The 19244-nt window shown below is 42.5% G+C and overlaps 3 protein-coding genes across 4 annotated transcripts in view; 2 read left to right on the top strand and 1 right to left on the bottom strand.

Annotated features, from left to right (window-relative positions):
• LOC146704227 (protein arginine N-methyltransferase 8-B) overlaps positions 1-19244 on the top strand; it is a 42464-nt gene that overhangs the window by 19959 nt on the left and 3261 nt on the right. The window contains exons 5-9 of the mRNA XM_085461243.1: positions 3293-3435; positions 4553-4640; positions 5849-5964; positions 15061-15211; positions 18877-18998. Coding sequence (XP_085317369.1) covers positions 3293-3435; positions 4553-4640; positions 5849-5964; positions 15061-15211; positions 18877-18998 — 620 coding nt within the window. The remainder of the gene's footprint in view (positions 1-3292; positions 3436-4552; positions 4641-5848; positions 5965-15060; positions 15212-18876; positions 18999-19244) is intronic.
• On the top strand, positions 6626-9379 carry LOC146704229 (uncharacterized). Its single transcript, XM_085461239.1, has 3 exons — positions 6626-7328; positions 7643-7778; positions 8061-9379. Exons 1-3 carry the CDS (start codon positions 6733-6735, stop codon positions 8811-8813), a joined length of 1485 nt encoding a protein of 494 aa, XP_085317365.1. The 5' UTR covers positions 6626-6732; the 3' UTR covers positions 8814-9379.
• On the bottom strand, positions 9278-12041 carry LOC146704228 (uncharacterized). 2 transcript variants are annotated; one of them, XM_085461237.1, is made up of 5 exons: positions 11821-12041; positions 11395-11486; positions 10822-11016; positions 10657-10733; positions 9278-10400 (listed from the first exon to the last, which is right to left on the bottom strand). In XM_085461237.1, the coding sequence occupies exons 1-5, from the start codon at positions 11969-11971 to the stop codon at positions 9425-9427; spliced, it is 1491 nt and encodes a 496-aa protein (XP_085317363.1). In that variant the 5' UTR covers positions 11972-12041; the 3' UTR covers positions 9278-9424. The 2 variants fall into 2 exon arrangements, with proteins under 2 accessions (XP_085317363.1, XP_085317364.1); XM_085461238.1 differs by lacking the exon at positions 11395-11486 and having other exon boundaries at positions 11821-11915.

Below are 19244 nucleotides of genomic sequence, written 5' to 3'. Positions count from 1 at the left end.
GCTGTGTTAGCCTACAAAGCATGAACAGGTGTGTCACCACTCACAGTTTCTTTTCTAAAATTACTAGTAATAAACTACGTTTTTGTTGGAAGTGGTTTAACAGATGGTGCAGCTATTCCTTCACCCAGCAAAATAATAAGAATAATTTTAATAATAATAAAAGTAACAAACAACTAATAATACAACTTTCATACGTCCCCTAAAATATACTTTACCTTATACTTTTTAGCCCCCAGAATTCCCACATGTTATTGTAAATGTCATGATCCTGGGTCCTTTTGACCCAGCGTTTTGTGTTTTCTCTTCGCGATTTTGGTTCTGTTCTTCCTCTGGTTAGTGTTTACTCTGTTCTGCCCGTGTGTTCCTGTATCTAGTCCGCGTTTCTTAGTTTGTGTCCTTTCATGTGTAAGTTCCTGTTTTATTGTGAAGGTCTGTGTCTTATGTGAGTGTTTTCAGTTTGCCTCCCTAGTCTCGTCATGTTAATTACTCCCAGCTGTGTCCCCACCTGTATGTAATCCCCCTGTGTTCTCTGAGTGTATTTAAGTTGTGTCTTCTGTCATAGTGGTTGCTGGTTCGTCTGTGTTGTTTCCCCTCGGTCTCCCTGCATGTATTTCCCCGGACCTCCCTGCACCGTCATTCCTGGTTTGTGTGTTAGTTTACCCAGTTTAGGTTTCAGTTTCATGTTCCTAGCGCCTTTGTTGTTTGCATTTTTGTTGTTAATAAACACTCACCTGCACCAGAGCTGCCGCCTTTTGGTCCTATATATATTCCACACGGCTTGCCCCCGCAAACCGTGACAGAACGAACCAGCCAACATGGACCCAGCGGCTGTAAATCCGTCCGAGGAGCTCCAGGACGACATCACGTACAATGTGGAGATCCTTCTCAGCCTATGGCTGGAACATCCCCCGGAAGAGCTTCGCCGCGCAACAGAAGACCGGCTGCAACGGCTCTTTTCCGGCCTGCCATGGCTATTGAACTCGCTTCCTCCGACTATGCAGGCTTTTCTCCGGCTCACACCGCACCTTCTCTCGGCCACTCCTGCCTCGCTGCCCGACTCGCCGGATGTGATCTTGCCCGGCCCGTCGGAGCCGTCTGCGGGGAGGAGACGCCGATCGCGCCGTAAGCGCGCCACCCCACAGCTGGACGTTCGGACTTCTAATTCGCCGGCTGTGGTGAGTGAGGACTGTTTTTCATTTTCGGACTGCATGACTGTTCATTCAGGGGCTGCGTTTTGTGTGGCGGATATCAACGCGAGCTGCTTATCGCCTGTGCAGCTACCGGCAGCTAAGTTAGCTCCCCCGCAGCCACTCTCAGCTCAGTTTCCTGTGCTTCCTTCAGTTCAGTCTCCGGTGCCGCCTTCAGTTCAGTCTCCGGTGCCGCCCTCAGTTCAGTCTCCGGTGCCGCCCTCAGTTCAGTCTCCGGTGCCGCCCTCAGTTCAGTCTCCGGTGCCGCCCTCAGTTCAGTCTCCGGTGCCGCCCTCAGTTCAGTCTCCGGTGCCGCCCTCAGTTCAGTCTCCGGTGCCGCCCTCAGTTCAGTCTCCGGTGCCGCCCTCAGTTCAGTCTCCGGTGCCGCCCTCAGTTCAGTCTCCGGTGCCGGCCCCAGTAGCTCCTGTGCCGCCTGTAGCTCCTGTGCCGCCTGTAGCTCCTGTGCCGCCTGTAGCGCAGGCCCCAGTAGCTCCTGTGCCGCCTGTAGCTCCTGTGCCGCCTGTAGCGCAGGCCCCAGTATCATCGGCTTCACTCATTCACTCCGTGCAGGGAGAAAGTTTAATTTCACCTCAAGGTGCTTTTCCTGGTTCAGCCGCCATTGGCACTGTTTGCCGCTCCAGGGCTTCCCCAGAGGCTAGGTCCCAGTCCTCAGCTGATTCTGGACCCCTGGAGTTTAAGCAGCCACCCGAGGGACCGCTCCGGCCTTTGTCTCCTGTTTCAGCTGGGGGGCCCGAGGAGCCCGTCCAGCAGCCTTCCTCGTCAGCTGGGCACCAGCACCATGCTACATCAGCTGGAGGGCCCGAGGAGCCCATCCAGCCACCATCTGCTACGCCAGCTCCAGCCTGTGCTTCGTCAGCTGCAGCTCCAGCCTGTGCTTCGTCAGCTGCAGCTCCAGCCTGTGCTTCGTCAGCTGCAGCTCCAGCCTGTGCTTCGTCAGCTGCAGCTCCAGCCTGTGCTTCGTCAGCTGCAGCTCCAGCCTGTGCTTCGTCAGCTGCAGCTCCAGCCTGTGCTTCGTCAGCTGCAGCTCCAGCCTGTGCTTCGTCAGCTGCAGCCTCATCGCCAGCTGCAGTCGGTGCTCCTGACACTTGGGCGCCGCCGGCCCCCGGACCGCCATCGCCTGAGTGGCCGCCGCTGCCTTCCGCACGGCCGGCCTCCCGAACTGTATCCACGTCGCCGCCGTTGCCGTCCGCACGGTCGGCCCCCCGAACTGTTTTGGACTCCTGTGCTGTCGGCCCCCTGAACTCTTCTGTTTTGGACTCTGTTTTTTTTTCCTGTGTTTTGGTGTGCTTCGTTTCTTTTGGTTTTGGGCTCGTTTTTTTGTTTTTGTCTTTTGGCCTTCTGGTGCTCCGGTTTTGTTTTGCTTCGAGCCCTCCTTCCTGGGCCCCCGCCGCCCGCCCTGGTCGGGTTGTTTTCTGTTTTTTCTGGCTGTTTTGTTTCTTGTTGGGCTGTCTGGAGCCAGCCTTTGAGGGGGGGGTACTGTCATGATCCTGGGTCCTTTTGACCCAGCGTTTTGTGTTTTCTCTTCGCGATTTTGGTTCTGTTCTTCCTCTGGTTAGTGTTTACTCTGTTCTGCCCGTGTGTTCCTGTATCTAGTCCGCGTTTCTTAGTTTGTGTCCTTTCATGTATAAGTTCCTGTTTTATTGTGAAGGTCTGTGTCTTATGTGAGTGTTTTCAGTTTGCCTCCCTAGTCTCGTCATGTTAATTACTCCCAGCTGTGTCCCCACCTGTATGTAATCCCCCTGTGTTCTCTGAGTGTATTTAAGTTGTGTCTTCTGTCATAGTGGTTGCTGGTTCGTCTGTGTTGTTTCCCCTCGGTCTCCCTGCATGCATTTCCCCGGACCTCCCTGCACCGTCATTCCTGGTTTGTGTGTTAGTTTACCCAGTTTAGGTTTCAGTTTCATGTTCCTAGCGCCTTTGTTGTTTGCATTTTTGTTGTTAATAAACACTCACCTGCACCAGAGCTGCCGCCTTTTGGTCCTATATATATTCCACACGGCTTGCCCCCGCAAACCGTGACAGTAAAGACTTAAAGATTCATTTAAACTTTATTATATTACGGTTTTAAAATGTTTTGTGTGTTTCAGTTATCACCATTTTCAAAGGCAAGGTTGAGGAAGTGGAGCTTCCTGTTGAAAAAGTTGACATCATCATATCTGAATGGATGGGCTACTGCCTCTTCTATGAATCCATGCTCAACACTGTCATCTTTGCCAGAGACAAGTGGCTGGTAAGGCGTCTGGATTGTGTGCGTTTGTGTATCCTACAACAACACAAGTCACCAAGATACCTGATACGCTTATGAAGAACACGTAGGCAGATGGAGTTAAATAAACACGAGCTGTTGATCATTGAAGAAAATATCAGCAGCACAACAGGGAGTATTAACAGATGATCTGGAAAGGAGAAGATTAGGGACACAGGTGAAAACAATCGTGAAGTCAGGGGGAGACAGACAGGAAGCTCACATAAGACGCTTCAAAGTAAAATGTTTTATTAGCGAGGGAGACACGAATACTAACGCTAAACAAGAGGCAAGTAAACAAAAGGGACCGAGGCATCAATACAGTCTGAGACGGAGGGAGGTGTGACAGAAACAGAAGCAAGACAAAGCATAAGAAAACTAAAACTCACGACTAGAAGCCGCAAAGTAAATCAGCAAGAGACAACAATGTAATCAGAACTTTGAAAGTCAAAGCACGAATCTAAAAAAATACAATAAACACAAAACTCTCAACTTTACACAGAGGAACAACAGAAGAACCTCAGAAACTACGAAATTCAAACCAAGCAACCACCACCGACACAAAATGTTTAAAGTAATAAAACACAAAGTATAAAGCTGGAATTATAATATTCTCAAATGTTAGGACAGTTGAACAGATTCAGGATTACATTTCTAATAACACTCACAGCTGTCTGCACTCGCTGTTAACAGATCTCGGCTGAAGTCCCGGGTTGATTCCATTGCACTGTTCAAATCACAACTAAAAACCCACTTATTCAATCTTGCCTTTCCATCTAGTTAATATTTCTTTTATGATTTTATATTATGCACTTTTATGCTCATTTAATTTCTTGTTTGCTCTGTACCTGTTGCTTTGGTCCTATTTCTATTATCTTCCTTCTATTCTCTATGTTACTTGTTAAGCACCTTGGCATACCCTTGGTTTTTAAGTGTGCTTTATAAATAAAGTTTATTATTATTATTATTATTATTATTATTATTATTTATTTATTAAAAAAAAAAAGATCTACATGTTAGTTTTCAGTTCATTTTATTTTATTTTGGTCAAACGTTTTGCAGTTTCGATGCATTCCTAATTCATCTCTGGGGTTTTTTCCAGAAACCTGGTGGATTAATGTTTCCTGACCGGGCCTCCCTGTATGTGGTGGCCATAGAGGACAGGCAGTACAAAGACTTCAAAATACACTGTAAGTGCAGTTTAATGCCAAAATCATGTTTTTGCCACTTACTTGTCCTGTACATAGCGTGGGTAACCAGAAATACGACTTGCTGGATGGATGCAGAAAGCACCATCAACACACCCACGTTCTGCTCTCCACTGTGGGCACACACACACAGCCTTTCCAGCTCTGCAAATAATTTTAAACTATTCCTGAGGTACAAGACTGGGCGCGATAATTGATATTATAAGTCAGCAAGCCTCTCCATCTCTGTATGATCCCCTGTATAAACCCTGCAAGGAGCACTGTGGCCGATTTATTGCTGCTGGACATAAAGCAGCATAAAGTCTGCGCACAACCCAAAATGACAACACAATTGTCAGTAGGCCTCCTACTCACACTCCTCCATACATCTGGGAAATTATACAACCACAGTGCACCAGATAAAATCTAGCCAATCATATCATATTGGTCTTCTTATGTCTGGCTAGTTCAGTTAAGCTTGCTGTGGCTCTGAAGTGCTCTATGCACAAAGTCACGCTGAGACAAGTGTACATATTGACGGCAAACTTTTTCCAGTGGCACGGAGCCAAAGACGACCTTTATCTCAGTTGGAAGTGCCTTTCTGTAGCACTCCAGCATTCTAAGAGCATCCTGCAGTCATTAGTGCTTCTCTGGGCTGCAGAGTAAGTTAAGTGGGCAGCAGGAAATGCAAATACACAGCATTACAAAAGCCCCCGGGGGTTTGTGACCTGTTCATTATCACCAGTATTTCAGCGCGTTCAAGTAGTTCTTCCCTGCCTCTTGGGCCACAACAGAGATGTTTGCTCACACACTCTCTTAAGGTGCTTTGTGAATAATTTATGCACCAATTTCACTTGCGCAACGAGGATATTCAGGGAAAGAATGCTGCCTGTGTTCAAGGGGCTCGTGTTGACAATTCATCGCCATATACAATGTGACTTTCATCTGTCAAAATGAAAATCATTCCAAAATGTCAGGATATATCTCTCTAGGATCTTAGATGAGACTATTCTGGGACGAGCAAAGCCCCCAACCAGAGATTTTTATTTATTTATTTTTTCATATTCAGTCCAAATGTTTACATATCCTGTGGCTTTTGCCGGCTCTATAAACCAAATAGAAACTTGGAGCAAATATAACAGAAGAAAATATTAATTCTAAATATGTTTAGAATGTGATAACAAATCATTTTGTGACGCTGTATTTACCAGGGTGGGAGAACGTGTATGGCTTTGACATGACGTGTATCCGTAATGTGGCCATGAAGGAACCCCTGGTGGACGTAGTAGACCCCAAACAGGTGGTGACCAACTCCTGCCTGGTCAAGGTTAGTGAATCATATTTTGGCTCATGGGTAATGTTCACTGTCTGATCAGCCAATATGCAGCGCTGCCATTGCTGATTATTAACTGAAGCAACAATAAAAAGGGTTTAATGCCAATTCTGAGCTTCAGATTTCATTTCTTGCTCTGGAAATACAGTTTAGCAGTTCTGTTTGTGACATAATTAACCTGGTAAAACACACCAGGGTTGCACGTTAACTACTGATTAACTACCCAATGACATTGTTTGACTGGCAAACGTATTGTCTAACATACCGGGGCTGTTATGAGTGCCACCTCGATGTTCTGTCTGTGGCTCCCTCTGTGTTTATTTGCCTGATCACACTGCCATGCATGCCAATAGCAGTCTGTCTAGTCTCCCTGATTGTGCTCCTTGTCATAGTGACCTTCTTATCGCTGGCCTTGATTAGATGGCTCTGCCCTGTCTCACCTTTGTCCCGGTGGAATATTGTTGTGCGGTTATACCTTCATTTCAGTGTTGCCTCTTTCATGTTCCCCTTTTAGCTCATACTTTTGTCACCTTACAAGTCTTTCCTCACCGCTTTGAGTTCAGCTGTTTTCAGTCCTATTACCACGCAGGCATCCCATTTGCCCTTACAGACATTTGTGAAAGAAATAATTGCTCTGAAGAGGTCGGTGAATAGACTACTTGCACTAGGGCATGTGACGTATTTCCGTTTCCAAATAGTACCGCTTGTGCGTTTCCGGTACGTTTGCTTATCTATCGGTAGCTATGCTAATGTCGCTTCAGAATGAGTATAAAAAGGAAAGTATTTAAAACAGAACATTTTCAAAAACAGGAGAAGAAATACTCCGAGCATTGCTGTGTCCCACTTTGTTCAGCTTCAGCCAAATTTAACGGCATACTAAGTTTTCATGCCTTTCCGACCCATTCCGACTTGAGAAGACAATGGCTGGTAAATATACGCCGGGATCATTTCACGATTACCTCTCACACCAGGGTCTGCTGCAGACACTTTGCCAGTGATCAACTCATAGAGCCAACAACCCTCGATGGTCGAAGGAGGCTTATTAAAGGTGCTGTACCAACACTTTTTGAGTGGAATGGCTATAAAGTTGAACCACCGCGGCGTAGTGTTTGGGAGAGAACGGAGCGACGCCCTGAACTAGTTCCTCCTGACGATCAAGAAGAGCACAGTCTTACAAGAGATCATGACTACTGCTCAGTCCCTGAGCCGTCTGCATTGGACATATCAGCATCAGCTGCAGAAGACCTGTCCGAAGACGTGGAGACTCTGAGGAAGGAAATACAGGAGTTATGTGTCCAGCGAGAATTTGGGTTACAGCGTTTTGCTGGCTCCGACACTGACATCCGATTCTATACCAGGTACACCTAAGTTCTATTCAAGCTAACTGTTTAAAATATACCAAGGTCACCATCAGTTAAATTTCGAAAGTTTTTCCAGTCTTAATGAAAACAAAATAGATATTTACTTTTTCTCTGCTGATTGTATGTTTTATGTAGATGCTTTAGTATTTAAACGATATCCTAATGCTACAGGTAAAATACAACACCAAATACTCTTAATCAGACTATTTTATACAGCATTCCATTAGCATATTTGTCACAGTTTACATTATTTTATGCCAATGTTGGATGTTAATTAATGATTGACACATGTATGGCTCTCTCGTGAATAGATTTCCAAGCTATGATCATTTGATGGCATTCTGGGTTTTGATTGAGCCTTGCATCTATAAAATGATCCGGGTTTCAAGAGCCAAGTCAGCTGCCAATCGGAACGAAGAAGTGTTGACACCTGCACGCACATCAACAGTAGGTTATGGGTTTGTTGGTAGTTAGAACTAGAGGTGTAATGTTATTGTATTTATGTACAATAACATTACTTTATGTACAGTAGCATACATACACAGGTGTATGTATGCTAGACTCAGTATCCTTTACATACATACACCTGTGCACTACAGCACCTCATTGTTTAACCCATGGTACAGTATGGTATGCCTAACCATTACAAAACATTTAGCCAAGAAAAGAATAATTTTACTAGTTCATAGCTTAAGGAGTAACATTTTCCCTTTTGTTTTCACCTTCCAGAGGCAGCTGCTACAGCCAATTGATGAGTTTTTTCTTTTCCTGGTTTTCCTGTCAGTTGGTTTGAAGGAGAGGGACCTGGCACACCGATTTAACATACACCAGTCCACAGTGAGCCGCATTATTGCAACATGGACAAATTTTCTTGCCACTGCACTGGGGTCTCAGTGCATCTGGCTTACACGTGAAGAAGTGCAAGCTTACCTCCCTGAGGAATTCAAAGATTTCTCAGACACCCAGATGATCCTTGACTGTACAGAGCTGAGGTGTCAGACACCATCCTCACCACTTCTCCAAAGTGAAATGTACTCTTCGTACAAATCCCACTGTACGATGAAAGCCCTGGTTGGCATAGCTCCACATGGTCCAGTGACATTCATCTCTAATCTGTATGCTGGTTCGGTTAGTGACAAGGAACTATTCAAACAATCAGGCATTGCTGAGAAGTTGACTGAAGACATGGCAGTGATGGTAGATAAGGGCTTCCTAATCACCGATTGTTGTAAATGCAAAGTGTACTGCCCACCTTTTCTATCTAAGCAGAAGCAGATGCCAGCATACCAGGTTAAGGAGACGCAGGCCATAGCCAGACTCAGGGTACATGTGGAGCGAGTCATTAGGAGGATCAAACAGAACAAACTTTTTGATAGCATCATTACCATGTCACATGTTTATAATATCAACCAACTGTTTGCAGTGGCATGTATGCTGTCAAATTACCAGAACACAGCATTAGTTAAAAAATGGGTTAAGTGAGACAAGATGGATTTTTCCCAAGACACCAGTGCCAGTAACTTATGGAAAATGACCTGCAGCTGAGGCCACTACAGTTGAATTTCTTCCTTCTCAGCTGACAATACTTGATTACAGAACTGGTACTTGAGTGCTGATAGTTGAGTTTCAGTTATTGATAATTCAAATTCATTGCAAATGTTTAATGTTAATAATACTGTTTAATTATACTACTATATTACTATTCAGATTCAACAAAACTATTTATCAAAATTATAAAGTAAATCACTAAATCGTTTTAAAACCATAAGTGACATTGAACTTTTGTAACATCAAAAATACCATTTGTCATTTTCTACAGTTCAGTTGTGTTATTGTCTAAATGTATATCAGTATGCTAGGCATGGAGTTTTAAATACTTACCATGTAAATAAGTTCTGCACAAATTCAATGTTTTAATGTGTGTTTTTAAAAATTAAATTGATGCCATTGCTTAAATAACAGTTTATTGATGTCACATAAAAGTAACATGTAACAACAAAAGAATTCATGAAATATATTGAAAATAAAACATCAGTTATTTTGTTCCAGCCAGCCTGAAGGATCTGTTTTTCTTTTTGCTATGTTTTCACTGTTCATTTTTTCAAACACAGGTATCTTGGCATATATATGTAAAAAAAGAAATAGTCTGCCTTTTCTCTGATTGCATTGTGCACATCTGTATCCATGTATATTCTTTGCACTAGGTAGTCCTCTTGTGCCCACACAACAAAGTCACACCACTGCATCCCACTGATGAGCAGTTGTCCTTGCACTTGCCAGTAATATGCGTGGCTCTTTTTTAGTTTAGGGGTACCACATTCCATCTGCACATATTTGCAGTCAATAAAGTTTTGTACATTGGGACATTTGAATTCGACAAAGCCAAACTGGGGGTATTCATTGGGGTCAAAAACAACACCATCAGGAGATGCAGCAAGCCAGGGGGCAATGGGGTGAATGACCAGACCACAGGGTGAGTAGTTAACATTCATTAGCCTACTATACTCTGCTGCTATTGCAGGCTCCATCTCAGTTCCTCTCCTCATGTCTGCTGTCTGCCTTGTTCCCTTCAATATACGCTCTGCTAGTGACTCGGCCGAGCTCTGGCCTCTGACGTGACACACCTCCCGAAACCTAGAGGCAGTCACTCTGGGCCTTTGGAGCTGATGCCACTCAGACGAAGAGCTTTGCTCACGTGTAGCTTCCTCTATTTTGTGAGCCATTTCCAGAGTTACAGACAAGCTTTTCAGATGCAGAAGCTCTTCTTCTGAGCACACAAACACACAATCTGATGGCAAGATGTCATACCCCTCCAGAGGCAAGTGCGGTGTTGGTGGTGCATCGCGGTGTAGTGTGATGTACCGGGTTGTCAAAACCGGCTGCTGATATGACAGAACACTGCCCTCCTGCACCAGCCCAAAGGCACTTTCCACAAGGGGCTTGTCAGGTCTCATGTTCATTGTGGTCACAAGTGGCCTGTCCTCAATATTAAATTTTGCATATGCCTCCGTTATTCTGAACAAGCAGGGATCTGGTAACGGACCCACCATGCCTCTGTAGAAGCCACTCCTAAAGAAAACATCAATGACAATAATGTAAGGAAGAAGGTTGTTATACTGAACAACAACTAAACTAAAAACCAAAAGGTGTAAAACAGTGGTGCATAAGTTAGAGACTGGGATGTATATGTACATGACTGAGTTAGCCGTCTTCAGAAAGTGTAATGTTGTATGTAAATTAATACCTATTCTGACACATGTATGTATGAAAAAAATAGCAACATACATTTGTAACACGTGAAACCAAATTTTACAAATCTAATTACCGTACTCCAGTCTGGGCCATCCTATTTGGTACTGGCTTAGTGAAGATCATGGAGTTGATGGGTCCTGGCTTCACACCCTAACAGAAGACACATTTACTATGGATGGTGTTGCTGTTCATATGTAAACATGGACTAATTCAAAAACTTTAACCTCATTTAAATTACCACTGTCCGTGGCTTGTGCCATTGCTGTTCAGATTCCGTGCAGCTATGCACAGGGGGGACAACCGGCACTCTGAGTTGTGAGTAGTGTGCTGTTTGGAAGAGCAGTGCCACTGTGTGATTGCACATAACAGCGCCTGCCACACAGGAGCACTGGCTATGTGTCAGTATCACCGGCGATGAATCCAGAAGCTTAATCTAAGAAGAAAGAACGAAAATTAAAAATGTAACATCTTCATGGAAGAGCCGAACAGGAACATAGTTCAGTGTTATGGTTACGTACCCTCCTGAATGCTTAGTGTTTCCTTCTCTCCCTATTAAAACAACTTAACCATGCTTGATAACTGTAATAACTTAGATTGTGTATATTTGCAGTATTAACTTGTTGTCAAATGTTTCTGATCACCCAAACACACGTTGATTTAACTATCTGACTAGTCAAATTAGGAGTGATAAAGCAGGGAGACAAGGAAAACATTCAAGTTGATGGGCCTTTAGGAATGAACTTAACTAATGCTTAAATGAACTGAACCCCACTGAACGGGGATTAACAACTTTACACAGCTTCCTGCCTACACTTAGTCTGTGTGGTGCCTCACTCTTCCTCATCGACCTGTAGCACAGGGCTCTCACACCGACCTCCCCTGACAACCTGTCTTTATTGGACACTGAATAAAGATACAAGTACCATTAGCATTATTTCTGTATTACTCATTTCAGCATGTCTTAAACATATATATTTTACACTTAGCAAGAGTAGCATTAGGTAGTTAACTACCTCCATAGTTAGCCAACTACCTAACGCCATTATAACAGTGTCTAACTACAAAAGTGACATTAGTTAAGAAAACCTCAACTATAGTTTAGGACGACATAAAACACCGTTTAAGAAAACATGTAATGTAGAGAACTGACATCAAATGAAGGACATAGCGGAGTAACGTAGTGTTTGCATTTGACGTTAGCTAGCGTTTCTTTGTCGGTTAATTTACGTTTTCTTACCTTCGTAGTTGTGTATATATGATGCAGCATATAACTTAAATCCTTTATCTAATTTGCTGGCGGGGGTAGTCGTCACTCTGCAAATCCGATGAACATCGGTGATGTTCAATTTTGGGAGCTCTTGTAGGCAGCGAGTGTAGAACGTCGCCATGGTTTAACCGCACCGGAAGCACTGGAGCAGGACTACATAGAACGCGGAAGTGTTAGTGCAAGTAGTCCATTTGAATGTGTTACTGTAATAGGATGCAATTGTTGCAACAATTTTAGTTTGTGAAATTATTGACAAAAGGAAGCATTTAGGAACCACAGCAACTCAGCCACAAAGAAAATTTGCAGAGATCGATGAGCGCTGAGGCACATGTTAACTAAAGAGCCACAGACCTCCTCAGGCATTAACATCAGCACAAAAACTGTGCTAGGAGCATCGTTCCATGGTTTCCATTGCCAAGGTGTAACATGTAGGTGGGCCAGTACTTTTGCCCATATAGCATATACTGTGATCGGAGAACTGTCTAGAGTCAAAGCTGCTATGGTCCCATAGCAACTATATGACTATGGCGAGTATCACAGAATTATAACGTATCACGGTGTTTTGAAATCTAAATGCTATGATTTTCAGCACTATCAGCACAATTTCTGCTTCCAGTCAAACTGACGATGTATTATAGAGCATTGCAGTGCACCCACTACAAGAGTGCAGTCTCCAGTATTGTTAAAATAAGCTGAGCTCAGAGAGCAGTGAAAGATGACAACTGCAAGTAGCAAAAAGAGTGACTCACTTAAAATAAAAAGAGTGAGATTTCTTTTCTGTGAAGGTTCTCAGTCATCCAGCTCATCCTAGTCTAAATAGCTTAGAAAGAAAAGCATCTGGATTTCTTTAAGTTTCCTTGAAGATGTTTCAACTCTCATCCGAGAAGCTTCTTCAGTTCTAAGAGCAATTGGTGTAGAGTCCCAGATTTAAGCCCTATGGAAGTGTCCCCCCAAGAGAGTCATGGACCCCTTAATGATCCTCTACCGGTCCGTGAGTTGTTTGGTACCGGGCCGCAAGAGTTGAGGCTCAGGTGTGAAATGTATGCTTTTCAGGGTTTTTATCGGTTTTCAGCGTTATTTTGTTATCATACCGGTACTAGTTTTATTTTGTTGTATTTTTCCGCGACACCTTAAAGGCCGGTCTGTGAAAATATTGTCGGGAATAAACTGGTCCGTGGCGCAAATAAGGTTGGGGACCGCTGCTCTACCTAATCACATGAGCCAAGGTGTGAAAACAGGTGTGGGTCACAATCAGCCAAGGTTTTGGGTGAAGCCTAGCGCCACCCTATCATGTGACTTCCTGAGGTCAAATGGCCCAGGATGTGATTGGGCCTTATGGTGTCTGAAGGGATCTCAAAACTGGATTCCAGATGGCAGACAGTTGGTGTCGTAAGCCACCGCCTCTGTTCAAAGATGGACATGGATGGCTTCTTTCACTCCTCTTTCTTGAATGGATGGATCTGTCTTCTCTGTCCAAAATGTGAACATTGGCATCCTCGAAGGAGTGACCTTTGTCCTTTAGATGCAGGTGAACAACCGAGTCTTGTCCTGCTGACGTGGCTCTTCTGTGTTGTGCCATGCGTTTATAAGCATGTTAGTCTTTTTAATCAAAGCAAAGGTCTGTTCAATATTTCTTGTGCAAACTAGTTGTTCATATGAGTAGTTCCAGTAACTTAAATCACTGCAGCTTAGTTTTTTAGTTTCAGTTTTCCCCCTCTGTATAAGCTGACTTAGGCAGACAGCCCTTGAGATAAAAAGTGTGTGAGGCTGATGGGAATAGGGTTGTTTTGCCTCTGGGATTGTTTTTATATCAAGGCCTTACACCATTGATACCACACTGAAAAGAGTGGTATTAATGGTGTAAGGCCTTTTAAAGACATGCAAATCCATTCAACGTCACTGTGTTGACTTTAAATGAATTACTGATTGACCTCATTAAAGTTGTATAACCGAGGAGTAGCACGTACAGGACCCCGTGTTATTAAACCTTGACTGAAAACTACTGTAACGATACTCGGGGAGCATCATTAGCAAGTATGATCGTGAAGAAAACAACCTGTATGATGGTGCTCTTAAAATGTTTATTTTGCCTTAGGAGTAATTGCTAGAGGATAAACATTGCAATGCAGTATATTGCTGTCTTAAACTTTGAAATGTGACTTTGAGAAGTTTATACTGCATGACCAGAGTAAACATCTCGTAAATGTGTTTATGGGATTAATTATTTTTTAAAGGCAGCCGGGGAAATCTGATATTATTGTTGCAGTGTTTTATTGTCACCAAACATAAGGCTCATTCCTCTGCAGCAAATGTGGCATCTGGCACCAAAGCCATCAGTGAATATCTATTAGCACTGATGCCACGTGAAATGCCTTCATGTTTATGCTGTGGTAGCAGGTTTCAGGTAAGCTTTGCTATGTTGTGCAGTAATCATAGATAATTCTTTATGTTGACAGTAAATCAGAATCAGGAGGAACGTGCTCCACACTTAGCATGACTCACTGGGATGATATGGGAGACCTTGTAAAATTGATTGGAATCAGGGGACATTTATAGACTTGGGTTGTAGAGCCTTGCATGACATGCTCCCCAACACTTGGATCATGACAAGTATGGGCACAGCTCCTTCTTCTTGTCTATCCTACACAGCGGTTACTGGCTTCTACTTGTGGAGGTAAATGGACTGATTCTTATATAGCGCTTTTCTACTCTCACGGAGCACTCAAAGCGCTCTATACAACATGCCTCATTCACCCAATCTCACACATTCATATGGATGCATCGGAGAGCAAGTTGGGGTTAGTATCTTGCCCAAGGATATTTGACAAGCAGACTGTAGGAGCCAGGGATTGAACCACCGACCTTCTGATCAGTAGGTGACCTGCGCTACCTCCTGAGCTACAGCCACCCAAGTGGAAGCTTTCCTGTAGGCTCCATCTTAATGTTGGTCGTTTTTCTCCTCGCTGTATTGCAGATTTATTTTTTACAGCCTTTTAAAACTGGTAGGTTTAATTTCTTGTTGTGTGAATAAATAAAAGGTCCGGTGAAGGTAAGAGCAAAGCGCTCTATTAAAGAATTCATATACATTTCTAAAAGCACACTTCTGAGAATTTTCTTTGAATCACAGTGAAAGGGAGAACTTAATGTAATGACTCACATAAGAAACTTGTCATTTGTTTATGTAAAAAAAATTTTTTTTTACTTTTACAGGAAGTGGACATCTACACAGTAAAACCTGAGGACCTGTCCTTCACATCATCTTTTTGCCTGCAGATCCAGAGGAATGACTACATCCACGCACTGGTCACTTACTTTAACATTGAATTTACTAAGTGTCACAAGAAGACAGGTTTTTCCACAGGTAAGATACCCAGCACTTCTGCTTACTTCATATTCTGTACAAGGCCTCTTCATCTATCTGTTTGTTTGCCAGTTTATGCACAGCTTCAGTAATCGAGCTGCATTATATCTATTAATGTGACAATTAAACTTTCTGGTCATCATCAAGACATAAAAATTTGAGAAAAATAGCCTTACAGCCACTAGCAGTCTGACTCCTGGCCCTCTGAATCTGAGGTCTGTAGAGCGAGAGATGTAGTGTTGTTTTTCTTTGCAATTTCTCTGAGCATTGCACAGTCTGACCTCGAGGTGAGTTTGCCTTGGTGTCCACTCCTGGGAAGATTTGCAGCTGTCCTGAATGTTTTCCACTTGTGAATAATCTTCCTCACTGTAGAATGAAAGATGTCTTCATTTTATTTATTTATCTGCTTTTTTTTATTATTGAAAGGGCCTTATAACTCTACCAGGATTCATTGCTTTTGTCTTTCCTCCTGGGCACTGTGATAAAACACACACACATAATTATTACATATCAGAAACTTCTGATCATCTAAAGGTGATTACCAGCACCTGGTTGCTACTTTACCTTCTTAATTAGTGTGGAAACAGACTGCATAGAGTCCTGTGAAAAACGTGTTGCACCTTTGATAGACATGACCAGTGTTGGTCAAGTTACTTGAAAAAAGTAATCAGTAACTAATTACTGATTACTTCCCCCAAAAAGTAATCCCGTTACTTTACTGATTACTTATTTTCAAAAGTAATTAATTACTTAGTTACTTAGTTACTTTTTAAAAACACGATTTACAACCTGAATAGGTAATAAAGTGATAGATCTTTCAGCCCAATTCTACTTTTTCTGCATAATCCATCATACAAAATGTAATCAGATGGAAAAGTCTCTTTTTAAAACTTGTTTTATTAGTTTTAATCTTTTAACTTTATGCATCAAGCAAAAATGTAATTATATGCACCATTCTCTGACTGGAAGAAATTTGTTTAATATTTAAACCTATTTTCTGCACATTCCAGCACATAAAATAAAATATATTTTTTGTGTTTACACTCAGTCTTTCAAATAGATGCAAGTAAAACACAGCAGAAAATAAATAAAGTCAAAGACTCAGCGGTCCTGTTGCTCTATTTTCACCTGTAAAGCAGGAGTTGGGTAGGCGGAGGTTTAACCTGGTGCAGGTGTGCCGCGGTCAGTGGAAGAATCCGCGAGTTTCTCTGTGAGTTTCCCATTACGTCGTAGCTACTCGGTGCTTGTTTGGAAGTTTAGGGGTTTTTTCGCTGTAAAAAGAAGTTTTCTTCCCACGCACAGCGGACACTAATGTTTTTGTCACTTTTTATGGAATCAAACTCAAAGTAAGGTCAGTACTTCCACGCTTTAAACGCTGCACGCTCACACTCTCTCTGCACTCCATATATGATCCATTGTTGATCTGCACACAGCTGTTGTCACGAACGTCGCACTCGCTTACGTCACTGTCATGAGACATTCTCGCAAAAAAAATCACGGTTTTAGTAACGCAGTAACGCAGCGTTCCTACGGGAAAGTAACGGTAATCTAATTACCCTTTTTGCAATAGTAATCCCTTACTTTACTCGTTACCTGAAAAAAGTAATCAGATTACAGTAACGGGTTACATGTAACGCGTTACTGCCCATCTTTGGACATGACACATAATTAGAGACTAATCAGCAATTAATAGAGCACAGACATTATTTGGAGATAACCAGATAGAAACATCCAGTTATCTGCACCGTTTTTTCTTAAAAAAAACAAAAAAACAAATTAAATAAAGACAAATCTACATAAACAGATCTAAAACTATTTTCTAAAACTAGTCTCTTTTATTCCATTGAGAGAATTCTGAACTTTCTTTGGAGCAACAACCTCAAAAGGCCCGGTCTCCTTTTGTCTTGAGTGTGGAAACTAACAATAAACCCTGATAAGAAGACCATGGATTTCTACTGGTATTATGTGGCTACAGTTGCAAGAAGAATGGAATCACATCAGGGAAAACCTGCCTTTATGTTTAAAAAACCCAATCCCTTTCATAGTAGGACATACAAATAACACAAGTCACTTTCTGCAGTCTAAATTAGGAGTGATAGATTCAGAAGACCCCAGGTTAAAGAGTGTCCTGTTTCTGAAGCCCTGTGTTTCATCACAGTCCAATGAGAATCAGAGCTGTATACTTTGCCCAGTGGGAAAGGCAAAAAACCACACTTCCTGTCAGGTTTTGTGTTCCTCATTGTGCTCACTTCTTTTCATAGATGGCAGACCAGTGCTTTCTCACCTTGCATGTTTGGAGGCCCCAATTTGTGTGAAATTAGGCCAATCCAAAGATTTGAGATTGTGGCATTCTAAGAGAATAACTGCAATTTTAAAACCTGTGTGTGACTGACCTCTGTTGGTGAAGGAGAACATTGAACTGAAATGTAAAGAGGAATAAACTGTCTTAATTGTTGGATTAATAAATATATCTTTTGGCTCTTTTGGTTAAAAAAAATGTGTGTAAGCACAGGTCACCTTTAATTTGTCAAGTACACCATCATCAAGACCTTGTGACTTATACTCAAAGAGATGTATTGTTTCCTAACATTGGCTTTTTCTGCCAAAGCACAGTCCCGTCTGTTGATTTTCTGTAAGTGTGTCTGCCAAGCAAAGTTTCCAGTGTCAAAACTTGGGTCTTTCCTCCTGAAAAGGTTAGACAGATTAAAAATTACACACAAAAGGCTAAAATGGGCCATCAGTCTTTCACGCGGCCGTGAAGGACAGTGTATCAGACACACACACAGACTGTCAGGTGAGGAGGAAAAGGTTAGGTCAGTACAAAAATACCATTTCATCTACTGCAGTTGCAGAATTAGATGAAACGGAATTAGTTTCTCAGTGCCTTTATTGAACTATGCCCTAAAAAAAAGACCCTGGCCTGCGTAGCAGTATGCTGATTGGCAGGCCCTTTTATCTATGGACTCACAAAGCACAGATCCACCAAGCTGCCACACAAAAACAACAAAAAGTCTAATTTATTTTAAGTGGTATTGACAGCAATGGTCAGAATCCTGGCCAATGCTCACATTGGTTTTGGGACTGGGATTTCAGGTTTTACATTCATGCAAACTATATGAGTGCAGATAAAGAAAGACTACAAAGACACAAAGTGAAATGGTAATGGAAGAAGTCTGACAAAAGTTTTAGTTGAGAGGCAAGAAATTTGTTATCTGCATTTTACTTCAGAGCTGTATTCTGGATCTCAGGTGAAGACACATGCCTTTTTTGCACTTAGTTAAATTCACATCAGGTACTTAGGCAGCTGTGTATCGGTAAAAAGTCTCATGATTAATTTCTTGTATGCTTGCATAGTATTCAGATCTTTGGAAACATTGTAAAAGGGATAACTATGTGCACAGCTGCATTGGGATGACTGATTGTTGTCTTCAGTCTGGGTTATTTAGTTGGTGTATTGCACAAATTAAACACCTGAGATATCTGCAGCTGTTCATTAAAGTCAGTAAATAGTAACAAGACTTTAATCCAGACATGTGGCAATAAACACCAACTAAAAGGTCTTTTTCCAAACTGCCAACTAGTCAACAGTTCCTATAAGTGATCAATGATTTGTTTATCATTACGAAAGTCATTAGTGACATAGTGTTTCTCTGTGTGTGTTGCAGCTCCAGATGCTTCATACACCCACTGGAAGCAGACAGTATTTTACCTGGAGGACTATTTAACAGTCCGAAGAGGAGAAGAGATCGTTGGCTCAATTGCTATGAAGCCCAATGAGAAAAATGTTGTAAGTACTGGTATGGATATATTTTGAAATTAGGAGGGATGGATGGATGGATGGATGGATGGATAGATAGATAGATAGATAGATAGATAGATAGATGTGTAAATGAGTCATTCCCTGCCCACAGCAGGCTGTTTCCTCTTCAGTTTTGTCTTCCTGTCATGCAGGCAGCAGCCCTGCAGTGACTTCAACAAACAACAACAGATTCTATTGTTGACCTTGTCAGTGTCCTCTCCTCCCCTACGGGAT

This window comes from Copadichromis virginalis, linkage group LG7 (assembly GCF_057382275.1).
Source record: "Copadichromis virginalis isolate Kocher_CV1m ecotype Utaka linkage group LG7, C_Virginalis_male_GT1.1, whole genome shotgun sequence".
In the NCBI taxonomy this organism is placed as follows: Eukaryota; Metazoa; Chordata; class Actinopteri; order Cichliformes; family Cichlidae; genus Copadichromis; species Copadichromis virginalis.
The sequence above is the reverse complement of the archived record's forward strand: the minus strand, read 5'-3'. Positions and strand labels throughout refer to the sequence as shown.